Here is a 17,992-nt window from a genome sequence, read left to right on the forward strand (position 1 = left end):
AGTGTAGTGATGAAGGTGCGTGTTATTAATGGTGTAATAAGTGTGGTGAGTTTGTAAGAAGAGTGGAGAAGAAGACAAAAAATTAGAATTTTCAGACTCTATGCTCGGTAAGAGGCTTTCAGAGGAATTAAGTTATTAGATTTGAATCAAAATGAATGTGTTTAATGGGCTAAAGTCTCAGCAATTCAGATTCAGATCTTCCTTAAATACAAATAAATGAAATCTTAATAAATTTTGTTGTAAAATTAAAGTAAAACAAGATAAGAAGTATAAAAGATGTTAATAAAAATAGGAAGACAAAAGATGAGAGAATTTTTTATTATTTCAAGTAAAAAACAAGATAAGAAGTATCAAACCTTCAAGGGTCTACAATAACAATCCTTGTGCCTTTATTCATAGCGTAACATAAAAGTATACAAAAAAAAATTAGTCATAAACATGAATATAAAGAAGGAGATTATAGAAGTGAAAGGTTACAAGAATAATTATTTGAAAAAGCAGTACTCCAAATCATGATTAAAAACATCGACGATGTATAAATATTTGAAGTCTCTAATTAAGATTAGTATTTTGCCTTTAGTCAATAATTTTATTGATATTCTTTGATTATCAAATTCACTTGTGAGAAAACTCTAATATGTTGATATATTATTGATATTCTTTGATTATCAAATTCACTTGTGAGAAAACTCTAATATGTTGATATATTATTGTTGTTGAACTATGTACATTCTTGGGGTATTTTATGGTAAAATTTTGTTTTAAGCTATTAATTTTATTAAAACTTTTTATGATCAAGTACTCTGTGATATTATACTAGACATATTATTATCGTAGAATTATATATATAATTGAGGTCTTTTATTAGCTTTCATTTTAGATCACTAATTTTATTGAGGCTCTTTAATCTTCAAACTTTGTATGATCAAATTTGTTTATTGTTGAACTATGTCTACATTTGAGATCTCATGTTTTAGGCCACAATCAACATAACAGTCAAAAACATTTATATTTTCTTGTATATACTATATAGTTTTGACATTAGTACGGTAGTAACTTGTCTTTCTTTTTAGTAAAATTATTATAGAAGTTTGTTTGATATTTTCAAATTTCAAATTAAATAATTTAAAGTTAAATATTATAGTTATATTTTTGAAAACTAAAATAAAATATTATATTGTAACAAATGGCTAACACTTTTTTAACTTTAGAAGAACTTTTTCAAGTTATATATTATGGAATCCTCCGTTGTTAGGATTATTTTAGTTATTAGTATAAATAAAGAGATATAATAGCAATATGATTATACTGATTAATCATGGCGGCATCATTCTCTGATGAGTTTTAGTATCTAACAACTACTTCTTCGATTCATTTCTTATCTTCAACTAATTACTTTTTATCTTCAACTAATTACTACTATTATGATATAAAAAAATATGTTTAAAGAAAATTATCTTTTTAATATTTTTCTTAAATTATTCTTTCTTTATTTAATTTATTTAATTGATAAAATTGTAATCGTAATACTAATAGTTTCTTGCCAATTTTATTAATTACTTTGTAGGTTTTAGGTTTTAGGATTCACATTAGGTTGAGAACTCTTTTAGATACAAAGAATATAACTCTTTTGGGTTTAGGACTCTTTTACATACAAAAACTAATAAAAATTTTAATTCACTTAGTAATTCATACGTTTCATTTTCAAGAGGTCTACAAGAATCTTAAGACTAATGTGAATACTAATCTAAACAAAGAAAAGACGTATTTAATGACTAAACATTATTAGTGTTTATCAACTTAAATAAATACTAGTATTAGTTATTGTCATCTAACACCATTGTCATCTAACACCATTGTCATCTAACACTTGGGGTAAAAAGGTAGTTCGGACGCTTTTAGTTTATTTTTTAATTTTTTTTTGCTTTAAATCATATTTTTTTTTATTAGTTTAATTATATTTCTCAAATAGTAATTATAATATTTGACTATTAATATTTATCTCAAACAAAAATCATAAATAATTGAAAGTTTTACTCTTGCTTATTTTATTAGTAATAAAATTATAAAATAGAGTATATCTATGGACTTACGCCCTGTGTCTTAGGGCAAACGTCTCGCTCTATACTGTTTTCTCGCTCTATACTGTATTAAAACGCCTCACCTCACGTTCCCATATTTTAAAACCATGTTTATTATACTCCCTCTATGTCATATTATCTTAATTTTTTGAGTTTTTTTTCATTGTTCGAAAGAATTAAATCATTTAAAATTTAATATGAATATAAATTGCATTACTTATAAAGTTACATTTACTCACTCTTTTCACTTTAACTTGTTATTTATTTCTAAAATAGATTTTCATTTTTATTTGTCACTTATAACTTATCAAGAAAAAATAATTATTTTTTCCATATTTATCCTCAACATTAAATACTTATTTCCCAAATCATTTGACAGGAATAATTTGGCAAAATACTTATATCAATAATTATTTTCTTGATAAATATGTCAAGTCAAATAGCACAAATAAAAATGAACAGAAGAAATATAATAACAAAAGTAATATAATTTTTTCATAAGTATGCGTTGTTTCACGAATTTTATGAAGTATGAGAGTATGTTTTTTCTAACTCATTTATTATAAGTTATTTATGAACTCCGAAAATTGCTTGTTCTCTACCTTAAGGATTTTTTTTAATTGGATGTTCATGTTCTTTCATACAATATTAGTCAAATTATGGTGAGTCAATTTAATCAAATATTATTTCTTGTATTTTGTTGTTCTAGACATTTTCCTTATCAATTCAAATTCTATCGTTTATTTAGGGTTCTCCATCTCCTTAGCCTGTTTTTAAAATTTGATTAACAATATGTTTAGTTTAATATATCTTCGTCTTAAAAGAGTCTATCAAAAATAATATATTAACCCTCGCAAAAGTAGAAGTTGGTCATTATCCAATTATTTAAAAATAATATTTATTATATAAATGATTGAGTTATTAAATTCCAATTTTAAGCATTAAAAAAAAAGACAATAAAACTGGTTTCCAAAATAAATAAAATCGTGGCAAAAATTGGGAATGTGGATTGGGCAGAATTTGTGATTATCTTGTACAGCCTCACTCTTACTCAAAAAGCTCTTCCGCAGCTTTGGATCTTTATCTGTTTACAGTAACATGAGAGTTCTTCAAGCTTCCAACATCTACGGTGTTGGTTTTGGTATTCCATCCATTTCTACTCGCCCTAACTCTTCTTATCACCGCCATGCCACTATAGCCACAGGTACTACAAATTTCAATTTTTGTGTTGCATCTTTGTTTTTCAATGAGTTTATTAAGCAATTAATTAGGAATGTAGTTGAGTTTTGAGGGGTTTGAAGAAGGTAGTGACGTAGCCGGAATTTTCATTAAGGTGTTAGTTGACACTGGAGTCTCTATGTTTCCCCAAATGCAAAATATTAACTGTATTTAGTCATGGAGTAATTGGATACCCCAAGTCGTGTGTTTGGATGAGTTTGTGAGAGGCTATTCCTTGTATAGAACCTAAAGTTATATACTCCTTGTATATCCTCTCTTTTTTTGTAAACAATGTTTTATCTAATCATATGATAAGAAACCTTTCAATGTATAGTGTAATTACAACTTAGTTGGTGTCTTGGCTATGAGCTGAGTACTTGTTAATACGAACTAACTAGGAACTTATATATTTTGCTTCTGACCTTCAAATTCCATGAACTGTATGGGAAATTATGGATAACGAGCTTGCTGCTAATATTTGGTGTCTAGATTCTAGAATTCTTTGGAGAATTGATCTGTAATCTAATTACTAGTAAGCTGGGATTGACATTGCTTCCTTCCCTATTCTTCTGGGGCTTTGTGGTTAACAGTATATCTGCTTGGTCTGAGATAGTGCCCACAACCCTCAAGGTCCAACCTTGCATCTCCTAATTATACTAAATGTAAATGATAGGTCTGAGTTTGCTGATTGTAATTGGCTTCTATTATGGATCTTCGTTAGAGATTTTTGAGCACCAGATCCACAAACTTTGCTTTTGGTTCTTGGATGTAGAAGTTAAGATCAAATAACTTTTGGTAAAACTTCTTCTCATATTGTCTAAAAATTCTAGGAGAAGCTTTGGCCAAATCAGCTCCAATAGGAAGAAAGTTCTCGGAGCAGCATTCTTTGAAGAAGGGAGATATGGAGAAAGAAGGAAATTCAGTTGTTCTCGAGGTTCCCTCCCATGTTTCCTTTTCGTTTTTTGTTAAAATCTTCAGCTATTGATTGATACATAAGTATGATTAGAACTAATAATAAAGTATATCCTGCAGCTGTCAATTCAAAGTAATTACACTTTTCAAAGTAATCATATGACTAGGGTAAAAGCTATCTTAATATGCCCTTTACTGAATTAAATGAAAATGTAAAAATTGAACTACAAAATTTTGTGAGTATTTGAAGAGTATTCAACACTAATTGTGCTGAGGTATTCACTGTAATTAACAAAGAACTGCAGTGGTTGTTTCAGTTTTTCTACCCTGCGGGGATGAAAGAGCTGAGTTAAGACAAACCATTGGCACTATGTGTTTCATAGTCTGTCACTATACATTTTCTGATAGACCTTTGGTAATAAGTAATTATTACACAGTTTCTCACTAGAGTTTCCGATATATAATCAGAAAAAAGATTTTGCAGTTCCAAGGAGAAAGGCTATGGCCCTGATACTCTCCAGTTTTGTGCTCTCAAATTATGAATTGCCCAAAGTTGCATATGCTCAATCTGTTGAGTTCAGGGAATATATTGATACCTTTGATGGCTATTCGTTTATGTATCCTCGAAACTGGATTCAAGTGCGTGGTGCTGGTGCTGACATATTTTTCAGGGATCCTCTTGTTTTAGATGAAAATCTCTCAGTGGAGATATCATCTCCTTCATCCTCTAAGTACAAAAGTGTAAAAGATTTGGGTCCACCAGAAGAAGCTGGAAAGGGAGTCCTTAAACAATATTTGACTGAATTTATGTCAACTAGACTTGGTGTCAGACGCGAATCAAGTGTTCTTTCTACTTCATCAAGGGTAGCTGATGATGGGAAGCTGTATTATGATGTTGAGGTAAAATATTTGCATTTTACTAGTTGTGAATGGTCTAGGGACCTTTTGGTTTCTGATTCTAAAGGTGTCTTAAACTGGTAGACATACATGATAATTTAGCCTTGGTACATGATGTTGTTCTTACTATGTTAACATCTTCCACATTGGTCGAGGATATGAGTTGTTTCCTTGTATGATTTTGGGTGATTCTCAGCTAATGAGATAAATTTTAGGTTGATTGTTGAGCTAGCCGCAAGGTTAATTACTTTTTTTCATGGTATCAGAGTCAACTTCATTCCTTTTCTTACTTTACCCCATGCTGGACTCCATGTTATGTTGCTCACTTTCCAGCCTTGGCCGTGGGCGGTGTTAGAGTCTCCCATATTGATTGAAGGGATCATATGGCTTAGGAAAATCTTACCGCTTTTGGGTTGTGGTAGGAAGGTCAAATTTCTTAATACATGCTATATATAAGTTGTTTCAACACCTGTTGATGGGAGAGTAGCTCCCAGTCAAAGCTTCATTGTCTTGGTTGATTTGTATAGCATTTCTTCTTGGTTCTTATAACAGTATTTGTTTTGAACAGGTGAATATCAAGTCTTACGCGAACAATAACGAATTGGCTGTTATGCCACAAGATCGAGTTGCTCGTCTGGAATGGGACAGGAGATACCTTTCAGTCCTCGGAGTGGAAAACAACTGCTTATATGAATTGAGAATACAAACACCTGAAAAGGTATTTGTCCAAGAAGAAAGTGACATTCGTGCAATTATGAACTCCTTCAGAGCAAATAAGATTGCAGCTTGATAAACTTTGTTAAAGACTCGAAATGATAACATGGGATCATTGATGTCTGTTTAGCTGTTGCTTTTTTCTCCAAATTGTTATTGCATAGCTTTTGTCTTGTTCAGTGTTAATTCTCTACGTTGGAAACTAATTGACCTGATTATTACGGAACACCACTTCAGTATGATGAAACATCCATTTCTTTTTACCAAATCTACCTTGCGTAAAAGATCAGGTTGCCAATATTACAAGTTACTAACATAAAGAGAAAATGAAATAATGCCAAACAATGAAGGGAGAATCTGTCTTCTATTGTGAAAAAACTTTAAGATCATTTTTTACATTTCAAAGAGGAGGAATTTTAACCTTACTCATTAATGGGGTACATCTTGTGAAATATAAAATATTTTATGGTGGGTACCAGTACGTATTCACACTAAGTTCTGATACAAGATAAGTAAACACCAAGTGCTTTATAAAAATGAGTCTCAGAAGCATCAACATTGCAAGAGAACAGACTGCCACAAGTGATGAACAGAAACAGTAAAATCTACATTATTCATGTAACACTTGGCCAAAGATGACAGTTTATTTCTTGATAAGAATTGAGTTGCTATATTTATACTACCATTATATTTACAAGTAACATAATTCCACTACACATGAAGACTGTCACTCTACTTTAAACTGTTCAAGGACCAATTAGTTGCTAGAGATTCAAGTAAAACTGTCAAAGAACAATCATAGAGCAAGTTGTGGTGTATGGACCATTTCTTGATGTTGGTTATAGCTGGACAAGTTGATGCACAATCTCAATGCCAAACAGTTCCTGGTCTGCAATGAAGGGAGGCAAATCTACAGTATTTAGTGTTATCCCAAGTAATAAAAAATACTTACTCTGCTGACAAATCCATGTCAAGAGAGCTAAAGAGGGTATAATGAAAAGCATCATCAAGATTGGTGTTGAGAGAACAATGATTCTCCTCAGCAGCTACTTCTGAGTTGTCCCTTTCATAATCCTTTTTCCCAAAAGGCTTCAATTTTTCACTACATGATTTGTGTTGGTCTTCCAAGATACTTCTCTCAGATTCATGCTGAAGTACAAGCCATTGTAATGATTGGATCACTTCTTGGTCATGTAGTTGCTTCTCTTCAGCCAACCTTTTATATTGATTTGCTTCCATTTCAACTAAACTCTTCTCATTCTGTAACCGCAAAATCATTGCCATTGTTTCCTCAGTTGCTGTAGCTGCTGCCATTCTCTCCTTTTCAAGTTCCAAACGAGCAGCATTTGCTTTACGCCTTTCAACCTTTACCATTTTTCTCAGTGACAAAACATCAAACACTTTGTCTTCATCATAACACTCTTGTTCATACTCATCATTCTCATCATCCAATTCCTCATCTGAAACACATTTTACTCTATCAATCACATTTTTTCCCTTTTCAAAGTTCGAATTCATCAACAATCTTAACAACCCAGACTTGCAAGACTTCATCTTTGCATTACAGTTCCCATCAAAATCATTTTTTGAGCAACACCCATTTCTCAATTCACCTGATTTTCCACAAAAATACCAACTAAATTGCAATACCCTCAATCCCAAACCAAACAACAAGAACAACCCCAAAACTTTATACACTTGCCCAAACCACCCAAACATAAGAAACCCAAATCCCAGATCAGCACTCAGACTCAAATGCTTCAGGGATTCAACACAATCCATGAAAACAAAATCGAAGAAACAACCCAGAAATCTCTTATTAAACTCAAAAACTGAGCACAAAATGAACAAGAAATATACAAGACGAATAATCTGCATGTGGGTCTCAAAGATTTAAATGACACTGTTTGTATATACAAAAGAACACTTGTTTTCTTGTTTCGAGATATGGGATTGGTTAGTGATGAAAAAAAAAACAAGATTTACAGCAAAATTTGGTTATGGAAAGAAGCAGAAGATAGGGAAGGCGAAGAGATCGAGGACAAAGGCAACGAACACTCATTTTTATCTCAGTACAACGGGCTGAAAAAGACCGCACGATACGGACACTATCGGTTGGACTTTCTTGTAATTTTACCCTAAATTTGATTAAGTAATTAATTAATCCTATGTTGTCAGAATTATTTCTGGATTACCCAAATATTCGTTTTTAGAACATTGCCATATCAATTTCATTTATTTATTTTTTGCTAATATCCGTTGCATTAGCTCTTTTTTCTTTTGGAAAAAAATTGATGGAAAATAAAACATGCTTTGGGACTTTTTGGTCAGTAAAAATGTTTAAGACAATTAATTGCTTTATCTGGTTAAATAATGAAGGAAATAATGCATAATTGTTGATTATGCAAAATAAATTAAAAAAAATTAAAATGAAGTGAACGTTAGCTTATTGCGTTTAAGAATATCAAATTCGTTTAAACATCATCATACCCTATTTTAAAAATGTTTTAAGTACTATTACTCTAAACAGAACATGTTTGTCAGAAGTTAACATGAGTGTCAATAATTTATTGTTTGCACTTTACCAGTTTTGTCCCTAAAAATATATTATAATGTGCTATTCAAACGAAATAAAAGAGAGATTATTGTGTTCGAAAAAGCTTGTATATTGAATTATTTCATGAAATACTTGTTATTTTTATTAGGGAAAATTATGTTGAAAAGCAAACATATACTATACTAGTTAATTAGCTAATATAGCTACAGTTTAAATTAATTAGACTCATGATTTAATTTTAGCTGATTACATTACTTGTCCTTTATATATATATATATAATTCACGTACATACACAATTACATGATATACATACAAATACAATTAGTCTTTCACCACTCTCTGACCTTTCTCGCTCACCTCTCTTTCTACTCTCTGCCTTCTTTCACTCATCTCTCTCCTCTCTCTCTCAATCTCTCTCACCAGATATACAAATACACATTTATACTAGTTACATACATACAATTATTTGACAGGTATACATAAACAATTATCCTTTCTCCACTATGCCCTTCCTCTTTTTGTCACTCTCTTCCCTATAATTTGTTGCTACAAATCATAATAAACAAATTATAGATATAAAACATAATTAAGTTATTTTTAAATGACTATATCTGAAAGTTTCCCTTATTATTAATACAAATACATATAACTCTGTAGAAATGGAGAAAACAAATGACTTAGCATCTCTTTTGTTTTTACTGGAATTTGACCTCAATTCTTAGAGTTTCTTTTTATAGGCTTAAAACTTGATCAAACCTATTTAAAAGTTATTTTTAACTGTTGAAGTATTTTTTAAATTTAAAAATAATTTAAAATAATTTTTTTTAAAAAAAGTTAAAAATCTAAGTCAATTCAAACGTTCTCTTAATTTGCTTTCTTCTTGCCACTTTTAATCTTTTCATTAAAACTATAAAAAGTAAAACAAAATTACGAGGTTAACTAATATAATTATTTACTAGCTTGGAAGTGATATGGCTTGTATAAGTTCATTATAAGGATGAATAATAACAATATATATAATATAGTTTTTATAAATTAGGGTTGATTATATGTATATATTAAATTTATATCTTGTATTGATAGATAAATTTGACTTCAAGTTGTAACAGTATGGAAACCAGTAAACAATGTATATAGCTCTTGGTATACACTTGCAAGAAATTCAGAACCAATGCCCAAAAAAATATAGAAGCACGAGAAAGAGGTTAAATCCCAAAGTTCTCTTCAAATTAAAATATAACAAGTTCAAGTTGAGGTGCTTGAATGAAATTTTATTATTTTTAATTTGTCACTATCACTAATTACTAAAGATAATTATATTTAATTAATTAGTTTTGATCAAGTTCACGTGCTTATATGAAACTTAAATGCATTGGGTTGACAAATCGAAACAAATATAAGCGTCCTTTTGCTGAACAATCTATCTTTTTTACTGTCAACTTTAACATATTGAGAAAAGAATAATGTTATTGACTCATTTCTCAGCTGCAAACTACTAATGCCAATATTATGACGAAATATACAACAAATTTTAGGAATAATAAACATAGAAATCATATCAGCACTTTATAATTACAGTTTATTATTTTTGCTCCATAACAAACATCATTTGCTATATAGCATTTTATTTGTATAAATTGCAATAATATATATGTGTGTATATCGGTTAGATAATTATATATAACTAAATTGTAACAGCTATGTATATATGTATCAATGATTGTGTTTGTATATTTGCATAAAAATTAAATTTGTATACAATTAATCGAGTTAAAATATTTGTATTTGTATATCAAATATCTCTCGCTTTATACAAACACAAATAATACGTTGTATGTTGTATAATTTGTGTTTGTTAAGCGAGAAAGAGAAAAAGACAAAAGAAAACTAGGCAGAGTAAAACTTGTATTTATATAATTATAAGTGTATAAAACATATATATATATATATATATATATATATATATATATATATATATATATTTGTATGTACAGTTCTCTTTCACTCTATACATACATAAACACAATTTATATATTTGTAAATATATAAAGTACGAGAGGCGAATAGAAAGTGGCGATCGAAATTAAGAAGACAGACGCAAATGACAAAATATTTATCACGAATTAAAATTAAATAAAACTATAGCTATAACATGTATTTTAAATTAATATTTGCGACATGTACAATTTTCCCTAAAATATACGCTTAATTTATTGCAAATTGATCATTCTTGAAAAGTACAATTTGTCATCTGCACCTAAATCTTTTTTGAGGGTTTCTAGATAGTCTAACTCAAACCATTTAGTCAAAATCAACCTAACTTGGAGGCTAGGCTATGGTCCTTTTAAAATCTGCTTATTTTAATTTCTAAAGACATTACAATTATACTGCAGAGTATACTCTGTTGATTCCTACTATTAGAAACAGTTATTGGAGTATTCCTCCTTGGGATCACTCAATACCATTCAAATTTTGCAACTCTGTCTTCAATTCCTTCAAGTTATTACGATAACTGGTCTGTTTTGGTACTAACAGGATGTTCCTATCCACTTCTCGTGGCTTGTCATACAGGGTACCCTTATAAATGGATGAAACAAACGAGGAATCTCATCGATCCAAATTGTTCAAAATGACAACTAATGATACTTACTAATGCTATTGGTTTTTGCAATAAGTTTACAGGGTACTTTAGTGGTAATTGAAGAAATTGAATCGAAATTTCAGGTAGCAGGGCTGTTCCATCAGTTTATTCAAAGCATTTCACGGAGTATTTTGTTGAATCCAATGGAGAGATCTTGTTGATTTTTTTGATTTCGATTAGGAAGGTGGATAAAGTTGAAGTGATGAATCTCCAGATGGATGGTTAAAATTGGATAATCTTGGAAATAGAACGTTGTTTGCAGGGACTAATTGTTGTATATCAGTTAATGCAAGTGAATTGGACTGCAGAAGCAACTGTATCTACTTCAATGAGTTTGCTACTTGGAAGTTTTATGAATTGGGAATTTGATATTATTTTGCCCTGTTTTGATATGGTACTCAATAGTGGAGAACAATTGATATAAATTACATTGTATATTGTATATATAGATCGAACATATCTGTCATGTATATTGCAAATTAACTAATCCTCGCAAGATAAAAGAGATTAAGACACTTGTCCAATTCTTACTCATTTAAAATAATATAAACCGAAAAATCTAAGTTAAAAGTTATAAATTACTTCACTTGATAATTTTGGCAGACTCTTATAAACAGACAATGCTAGCTAATTTACATTTTAAATCATTAGACAAAATCGATGATGTTAGAATAGAAAGGTTGCAATTTGGACAACAAAATTTAATTGCATATGAGCCGTCCAATTGGACATTTAGACATTTAGCTGACTGTCAATTAGACAAACAACAGACATGTCTTATAGACAACATATGGATAGCACATAATAAAAAAGACACTAAATATGTAATTGCAGTCTTAAATGCTTTAGGATATTATTTTACTAATAAAAATAAAGAAAATAGATTTAAATATTATGTAGTAATTCATGGTAAGACAAATGATGTTTTTCAAACATGGATAGAAGTTTTAGATTCAATCAAAAATTTTCAAAAACCTCTTTTCAAAGGTTTCAATGATTTTACAGAAGCCTTAGATTATGCTAGAGGAATACTAGGACCAAATTATTATATTTCTCCAGCTTTCAGACAAAACCCAGATAAAATTCCACAATACAACATCCAGAAAGACACAAACAAAGTTATATTTTGTGCCCATTGTTCATCCATGACCGAAGCATTCAAGAGGCTAAACTTGAAAAATGAGGCCTTAATGCAAGAAAATGCCAAGCTCAGGGAAAGACTTAACAAAATGGAAAGAAAAGGTAAGAATGTAAAACATCAGACAGATACTCACGGTTCTCCATCCCAAACAAAAATGGATGAGATGGGTGTGCATTCCCCACTGAATGCTAATGAACAAAAACAGTAGCTTCCAAGCCTTACTCCATTGATGAGGCTTGAAGCTTTTACCAAAGAAGAAGAAGAAGAATGAAAGAGTAAAATTGTTGAATTGAAATTACTTCTCTACACGTGATCTGTATTGCTTATATAGCAATCAGATAATGCAAACAAAAAATACAAACTAACTAACTAACTCTACACATTAATCGATGTAACAACCTACTAACTTGAAATTACAATAATAGGCCTAACTAACTACCAACTAACTTCAACTTCTAACTAACTTTTGAATAGTTAGTTGCTGCCACTAACTAACTCATCTTCACTTCTTTTAACAGAAATCCACTGTATCGGATGAAGATACAGCTAGTCCGGTTCAAACGGTGGTCGATAAAGACTTCTCAAACCCGTTAATGGCTGTCACTTTGCCAAAAAGTGAAAAAGATGAAGGTTCATCTTCCAGAAGAAGATTACCACTTTCATTCAGCCAGACAATTAGACAGAAAATTAAAAAATCCCAAAAAAAAATAAAGACTTAGAATTTCTAATAACCCAAACTGTAGAAAAACTACTTAAACAAAAACAAGAAAAAGACAAACATATAAACCCAAGCCCAATACAAAGCCCAAGACAAGATTCTACTCCAAGCCCAAATAATTCCGATAACTTTTTAGAGTCAATGCAATTTGCCACACACACACACGCACGCACGCACGCACGCACACGCACGCACGCACGCAATAATGTAAGAAGAGGGACATTATTTCACGTGACGATGGGGCCCAGATGTGTACCCGGCTGAGATAATAAGATTCCCTTTTCATTTGAAATCCGGAGTTTGAAGTCCGAAGACATCTATAAAAGCAAACGTTATCAAGACAAGAAGAGATAGAAGGCGAGAAAAAGAAAAGACAATCACTACAAAAAAACTCTAAAAATCCTCATACCAACATCTTTACCATAAGTTATCTTTTGGTTTGTAAAAAAGTTTTCAGTTCTTTAGTGCTTTATTTTAGTAAGTTTGTTTAAGTAAAGCTTGGGAGCTTTTTCGGGTTTCCCGAAAGTGAAACTTCACTCTATTCTAAATAAAGTAAGTTTTCATATTTAAGCTTCTAGTAAACTTCCCATATATGTAAATTATGTGTGTTAAATTATGTGTGTTTATAAAATTTTAATCTTGTAAATTTATGTAAATTTATGAATATCATCATGAATCTATATTATGTAGTATATGGTTAGTCTCTTAGCTTCTTATTTGTATCGATGGATTAACCTGTAAATTCCTAGGACATTGTCAGGTTAAATGTTCTGAGAAAGGAACTATGAATAACCAAATTCAGGGTGTGGTTAAAGAAGATTACTTTTAAGAATAAAAGCTAAGAGAAAGAGATGAACAGTAATATTAGATTCATGAATGGACAGAGTCCATAAAAAAAAGGAAGTTAAAACTAGAACCTAATATGATAATTACATAATAGAACAAGAGAGTGAAGGAGTACTGAGTAGGATTTTACAACATTAAAAGTTTTACGAAATTATTGAACCTTATTTTATTGAAATATCACCTTATTTATATCCTAAATTAATTACTTTGAAAAAGATAAAAAAATTTAAAATGTTAAATTTTTAATTTATCAATTTCATAATTAATAATGCTAAAACGATAAACTCATTATATGAATTATTATTTTTCTTAATAAATATGTCAATTTAAAAGTGCATGAGTAATTAACTGTAGAAAGAGTAACTTTTACGTAATTTGTTTAAATTATTTTGACTTCAAATACTTAAAAAGAAAAACTTTTTAAGCTTACTCAAAATTGCTCAAAAATTATTTTTAACTTAAAAAAAAAATTAAATAAGAGAATTATTTTATCAAAACTCTAAAAAAAGAAAATTTAAAATTATTTTTAACTTGAAAAAAAATTAAAATAAGAGAATTATTTTATCAATCCGTTCATGCTACTATGCTTTCCTTTTTGTGTTTGGGAAAATTCCACATTTGAGCAATTATATTAGGTACAGTGCTAGTGCTTGTATATTCACATTTCGAACCCAGACTTCACGTAAATAGAGAATTTTAATGGTTTGACGATTTTACCGGAATATTGTACTGCGAATATCTTGGCCTTTACAAGCCCTCTCGACGTCTGCCGCATTTCCGTCGTCTCTAAATCACTTCGGAGTCTGATTCCATTTGGGGAAAATTTCTGCCCTCCGATTATCAGTCAATCATTGCTGCATCACCGAGTCCCATCCCTGATTTTCCTTCAAAGAAGGATCTCTTTGTTTATCTCTGCCATAACCCTCTCTTGATTGATGCAGGTCGCAAGGTAATAAATGAAAAAATCTAAGGGTTTGTATTTATACTTTTCATTAGTCAATTTTGTGTTATATAAGAGACTCCATAGCCTACTTTTTTTCGGCAATACCAATCCCATGAATTATTTTGAGTCATAGTTAGAATTTTGAGTTTATATGTTCTAGATTTTAATAAAAAGTATCATGGGTATAATTTTTAATTAATACATAAACAAAATTGAGCCGAAGTTTTTAGCTTTTGCCTAAACCCTAACGGACCTAACAACCGAAAGTGTCCAGTACTTTTTCATTTTTTAGTAACAACTTTTTCGTATTATGTTTAAAGCCACGAGATAAAAGGGCGATTTTATACATTTGACGTAACTTCAATTTAAGATCACATGATCAATTTTTTTTCCCTTAAATTTTGTGTTAAATCTAACTAAACCATTCTTTATGAAATAGAAGGAGTACTAGATTTAAAAATTGCTTAATGAACTAAGCTTGCGATCTTTTTTTCTCACTAATGGAGTGTCAATTGTCAACTTGTAAGTATTAAATTATGAGTTTGCTCATAATTCCTACCATCTAGGTGATATTCCTTGGGTAGAGAACACAAATTAACTTGAAAATTTAAGTTGATTGTAAATGTTCTCCTTTATTTCCCTCAAAAGCTAGTGCCACTCATCTTTATCCTTTAAGATGTTTCTATAAACAGACATCTCTTGCAATCGGGGTGGAGGCAGGTAGGGCCAAGAGGTTCTTTGGCGAAATATTACACTTCTTATACTTTGTTAAAAATATTTTTTATGCATATTGTTGAATCCTCTTAGCTTCTTTGTGTGTTTAATTGTTTATATTTTGAACCCTTAGTAAAAAATTTGGTTCCACCCTGCTCATCTTGTAAAATCTCTATAGGAACATGTTTCTGTAACCTTGTTGTGTTTCAATAGTGGTGCACTTCTTACTTTATGCTATTGTTTAATAGAGTTTCTCACTGGAAAAACGGACCGGAAAGAAATGTTACTTTCTAGGTGCAAGGGATCTTCAAATTACATGGAGTGATAGATACACCCCAATATTGGAAATGGACTTCACTACCAGAGTCAAGGTTTGCCTTTTTTGTTTCCGCAGATATCTAGCTACCATCCTTATCCTGAAACATATGTATGACATTGTTTGTCAAATCAGGTTTCCAGAGGTAGCTGAGCTCATACATGTTTGGTGGCTTGACATTCGGGGCAAAATAGGAGCTGGGATGCTGTCACCTCGGACATCCTACACAGCTTACCTTGTTTACAAGCTGGAAGATGAATATGGTTTTGTTTATCGACCCTCAGAGGTTTCAGTTGGAATTTCTGGTGTTGAAGTCGACACGCGATTAGCATTTCTGGTGCCTGAGGGTAGACCTCAACGGTGTGATCGCTTTGAGGAGGTAGAGACCGGGGAATCAGATGATGATTATGAGGTTTTTACTCCACCCTCAGATGTGGATATGGAGGATGCTTCTAGTGTCATGCAATCTGATACTCATGATTGCATAGAAATGAGTATTAAAGAGGTGAAAGACTGCGTATCTCATAAGGAAGGCCTTATTGTTGAAGGAATTGAGATAAGGCCAAGAATAGGTTAATTATAACATATTTTTGCTATACAGCTACCAATTACCATGTATTTCAAATAGAACATGTTTCCTTTTGCATCACTCATCTATTTCAAGTATCTTTTAGTGCTATGGTAACTGGAGTTCTGGTTTATACATCCATACTGTACTTTCTGTTTCCATATTTATTTAATCAGGGCAATGAACTGGGCTTGCACTTCCCATTTCATAAAACTGTCAATCATTAGTGGAATGCTCAGTAATTAGATGACATGTTTGTTCTCCAGTTTGAACTTTTGTAAGCATAAGATGCAGAAGTCATTATTTTTCAAGAATCAACCTAGGAGCACAAGGCTTTCAATTAAATAGTTGAGTTGACTATTAAGATGCCTTGTGTATTAATTTTGTAACTGAAAAATAATCTCTGAAGAAGTCAATTTTCTTGGAGCGTAAGGCTAATAAAAAAAAACAGCTAGAACAGAGAGAATTAGATTATAAAAACATTTTTTGGATCGTTCGATAAGCTGCAGAATCAAAACCTTGTTCTTTTTGACAATTATCTATACATGGCTCCAAATATTAAGAGGAAACAAAAAACTTCATCAAAAGAGGAGTCTACTTATGTGGAACCATGTCAAAGTCTTCCTGAAAAGCTACTCAACATTCTCAAAAAGCAACCAAGACTTTCAAAACAAGTTCAATCCATAGGTACTGTTGGTATTTCTAAATCATGGAGATGTGTCTCGAAAAAATGTGATTCCATTTCACAGTCACCATGGCTTGAGCTTTCAAATGAACCTCAATGCTATTGCAAAACTCAGCAGCACACCTTCAGCATCTCATTTGAAGAAGCTGGTTGCTATTGGTGGAATGGTAGAAGAAGGCCGCGTTATGATATTTGGAAGCATTTTCACAGCAGCTACTCACCTTGGTGGATATCGGAAGGACATAAGCTACCTATTGATTACTGCTTTCTGAATAGTTCAAGAGCCTATTTTTATTGGAATACTTCCTCGTCTGGTCGCAAAAAATCATTTTTATTTCCCTGTTCTTCCAATGGTTGTGGCACTTGTTGTTTTCCAGGATTTGTAGTTTCTAAGTTGGGAGAAAACCAAAAATGGATAAAACAAGAAAGCAGTCAAAATGGTCTTATTGATCCAAATGATCCAAAGGGTCAACTGATACAATTCAGCAATGCCATTATCTTCCAAGGGAAGTTTTATGCACTAAGTTTGCAAGGAACCCTGGCTGTAATAGAAGAAGTTGAAAATCAGTTTCAAGTCACGCGACTTAGTAGAAGGCGAGCCATTCCTTCAAGCTACTCAAGGCATTTCATAGAGTACTTGGTTGAATCTAATGGAGAGATATTGCTCATTTTCCTGATCTCAGAAAGATCAAACGGGGTGGTGGACAAAGTGGAAGTGTTTAAGCTGAAGATTGAAGATTTTTCATGGTTAAGATTGGAAAGCCTTGGAGATAGAACGTTATTCGTGGGAATTAAATGTGGTATATCAGTGCCTGCAAGTCAAGTTGGCTGCAGAAACAACTGCGTGTATTTTACTCATCGTTACATTGATGGCTGGAGACTGTATGATATGGGAAGTGGCTGCATTTCCCCGTGTTATGATAATGCTGGTTCTGAGATCAAAGATCCAGTGTGGGAGGAGCCAATAATTGGAAAAAGAACATCACGACGATAAAACACATGTTTATGATTCAGTATTTCTTCTTTGTTGTATTATCATT

At 31.3% G+C, this 17,992-nt stretch overlaps 3 protein-coding genes and 1 pseudogene across 5 annotated transcripts; 3 read left to right on the forward strand and 1 right to left on the reverse strand.

The window, feature by feature from the left end:
- The first annotated feature begins 3,017 nt into the window (after positions 1-3,017).
- On the forward strand, positions 3,018-6,090 carry LOC101264980 (psbP domain-containing protein 1, chloroplastic). Of its 3 annotated transcripts, none has more exons than XM_004230570.5 (4): positions 3,018-3,285; positions 4,130-4,233; positions 4,680-5,111; positions 5,677-6,090. In XM_004230570.5, exons 1-4 carry the CDS (start codon positions 3,180-3,182, stop codon positions 5,896-5,898), a joined length of 864 nt encoding a protein of 287 aa, XP_004230618.1. In that variant the 5' UTR covers positions 3,018-3,179; the 3' UTR covers positions 5,899-6,090. The 3 variants fall into 3 exon arrangements, with proteins under 3 accessions (XP_004230618.1, XP_010315141.1, XP_069145803.1); XM_010316839.4 differs by having other exon boundaries at positions 4,696-5,111; XM_069289702.1 differs by lacking the exon at positions 4,130-4,233 and having other exon boundaries at positions 3,060-3,285; positions 4,696-5,111.
- Positions 6,091-6,408: 318 nt separating this feature from the next.
- Positions 6,409-8,069, reverse strand: LOC101243832 (protein FLOURY 1-like). Its single transcript, XM_004230584.5, has one exon. The coding sequence runs from the start codon at positions 7,698-7,700 to the stop codon at positions 6,771-6,773; it is 930 nt and encodes a 309-aa protein (XP_004230632.1). The 5' UTR covers positions 7,701-8,069; the 3' UTR covers positions 6,409-6,770.
- A 2,963-nt stretch (positions 8,070-11,032) lies between these two features.
- Positions 11,033-16,378, forward strand: LOC101247570 (putative F-box protein PP2-B12; annotated as a pseudogene).
- A 434-nt stretch (positions 16,379-16,812) lies between these two features.
- LOC101247870 (uncharacterized) lies at positions 16,813-17,946 on the forward strand. Its single transcript, XM_004231320.1, has one exon. The coding sequence runs from the start codon at positions 16,813-16,815 to the stop codon at positions 17,944-17,946; it is 1,134 nt and encodes a 377-aa protein (XP_004231368.1).
- Positions 17,947-17,992: the final 46 nt, after the last annotated feature.

The sequence above is a fragment of the Solanum lycopersicum genome, chromosome 1 (genome assembly GCF_036512215.1).
Source record: "Solanum lycopersicum chromosome 1, SLM_r2.1".
Lineage (NCBI taxonomy): Eukaryota > Viridiplantae > Streptophyta > Magnoliopsida > Solanales > Solanaceae > Solanum > Solanum lycopersicum.

Coding starts and splice junctions, on each gene's coding strand:
- LOC101264980 (XM_004230570.5), top strand. CDS start 3,180: ATGAGAGTTCTTCAAGCTTCCAACATCTACGGTGTTGGTTTTGGTATT. Junction 4,234..4,679: donor GAAATTCAGTTGTTCTCGAG/GTTCCCTCCCAT, acceptor ATATATAATCAG/AAAAAAGATTTTGCAGTTCC. Junction 5,112..5,676: donor AGCTGTATTATGATGTTGAG/GTAAAATATTTG, acceptor TGTTTTGAACAG/GTGAATATCAAGTCTTACGC.
- LOC101243832 (XM_004230584.5), bottom strand. CDS start 7,700: ATGCAGATTATTCGTCTTGTATATTTCTTGTTCATTTTGTGCTCAGTT.
- LOC101247870 (XM_004231320.1), top strand. CDS start 16,813: ATGGCTCCAAATATTAAGAGGAAACAAAAAACTTCATCAAAAGAGGAG.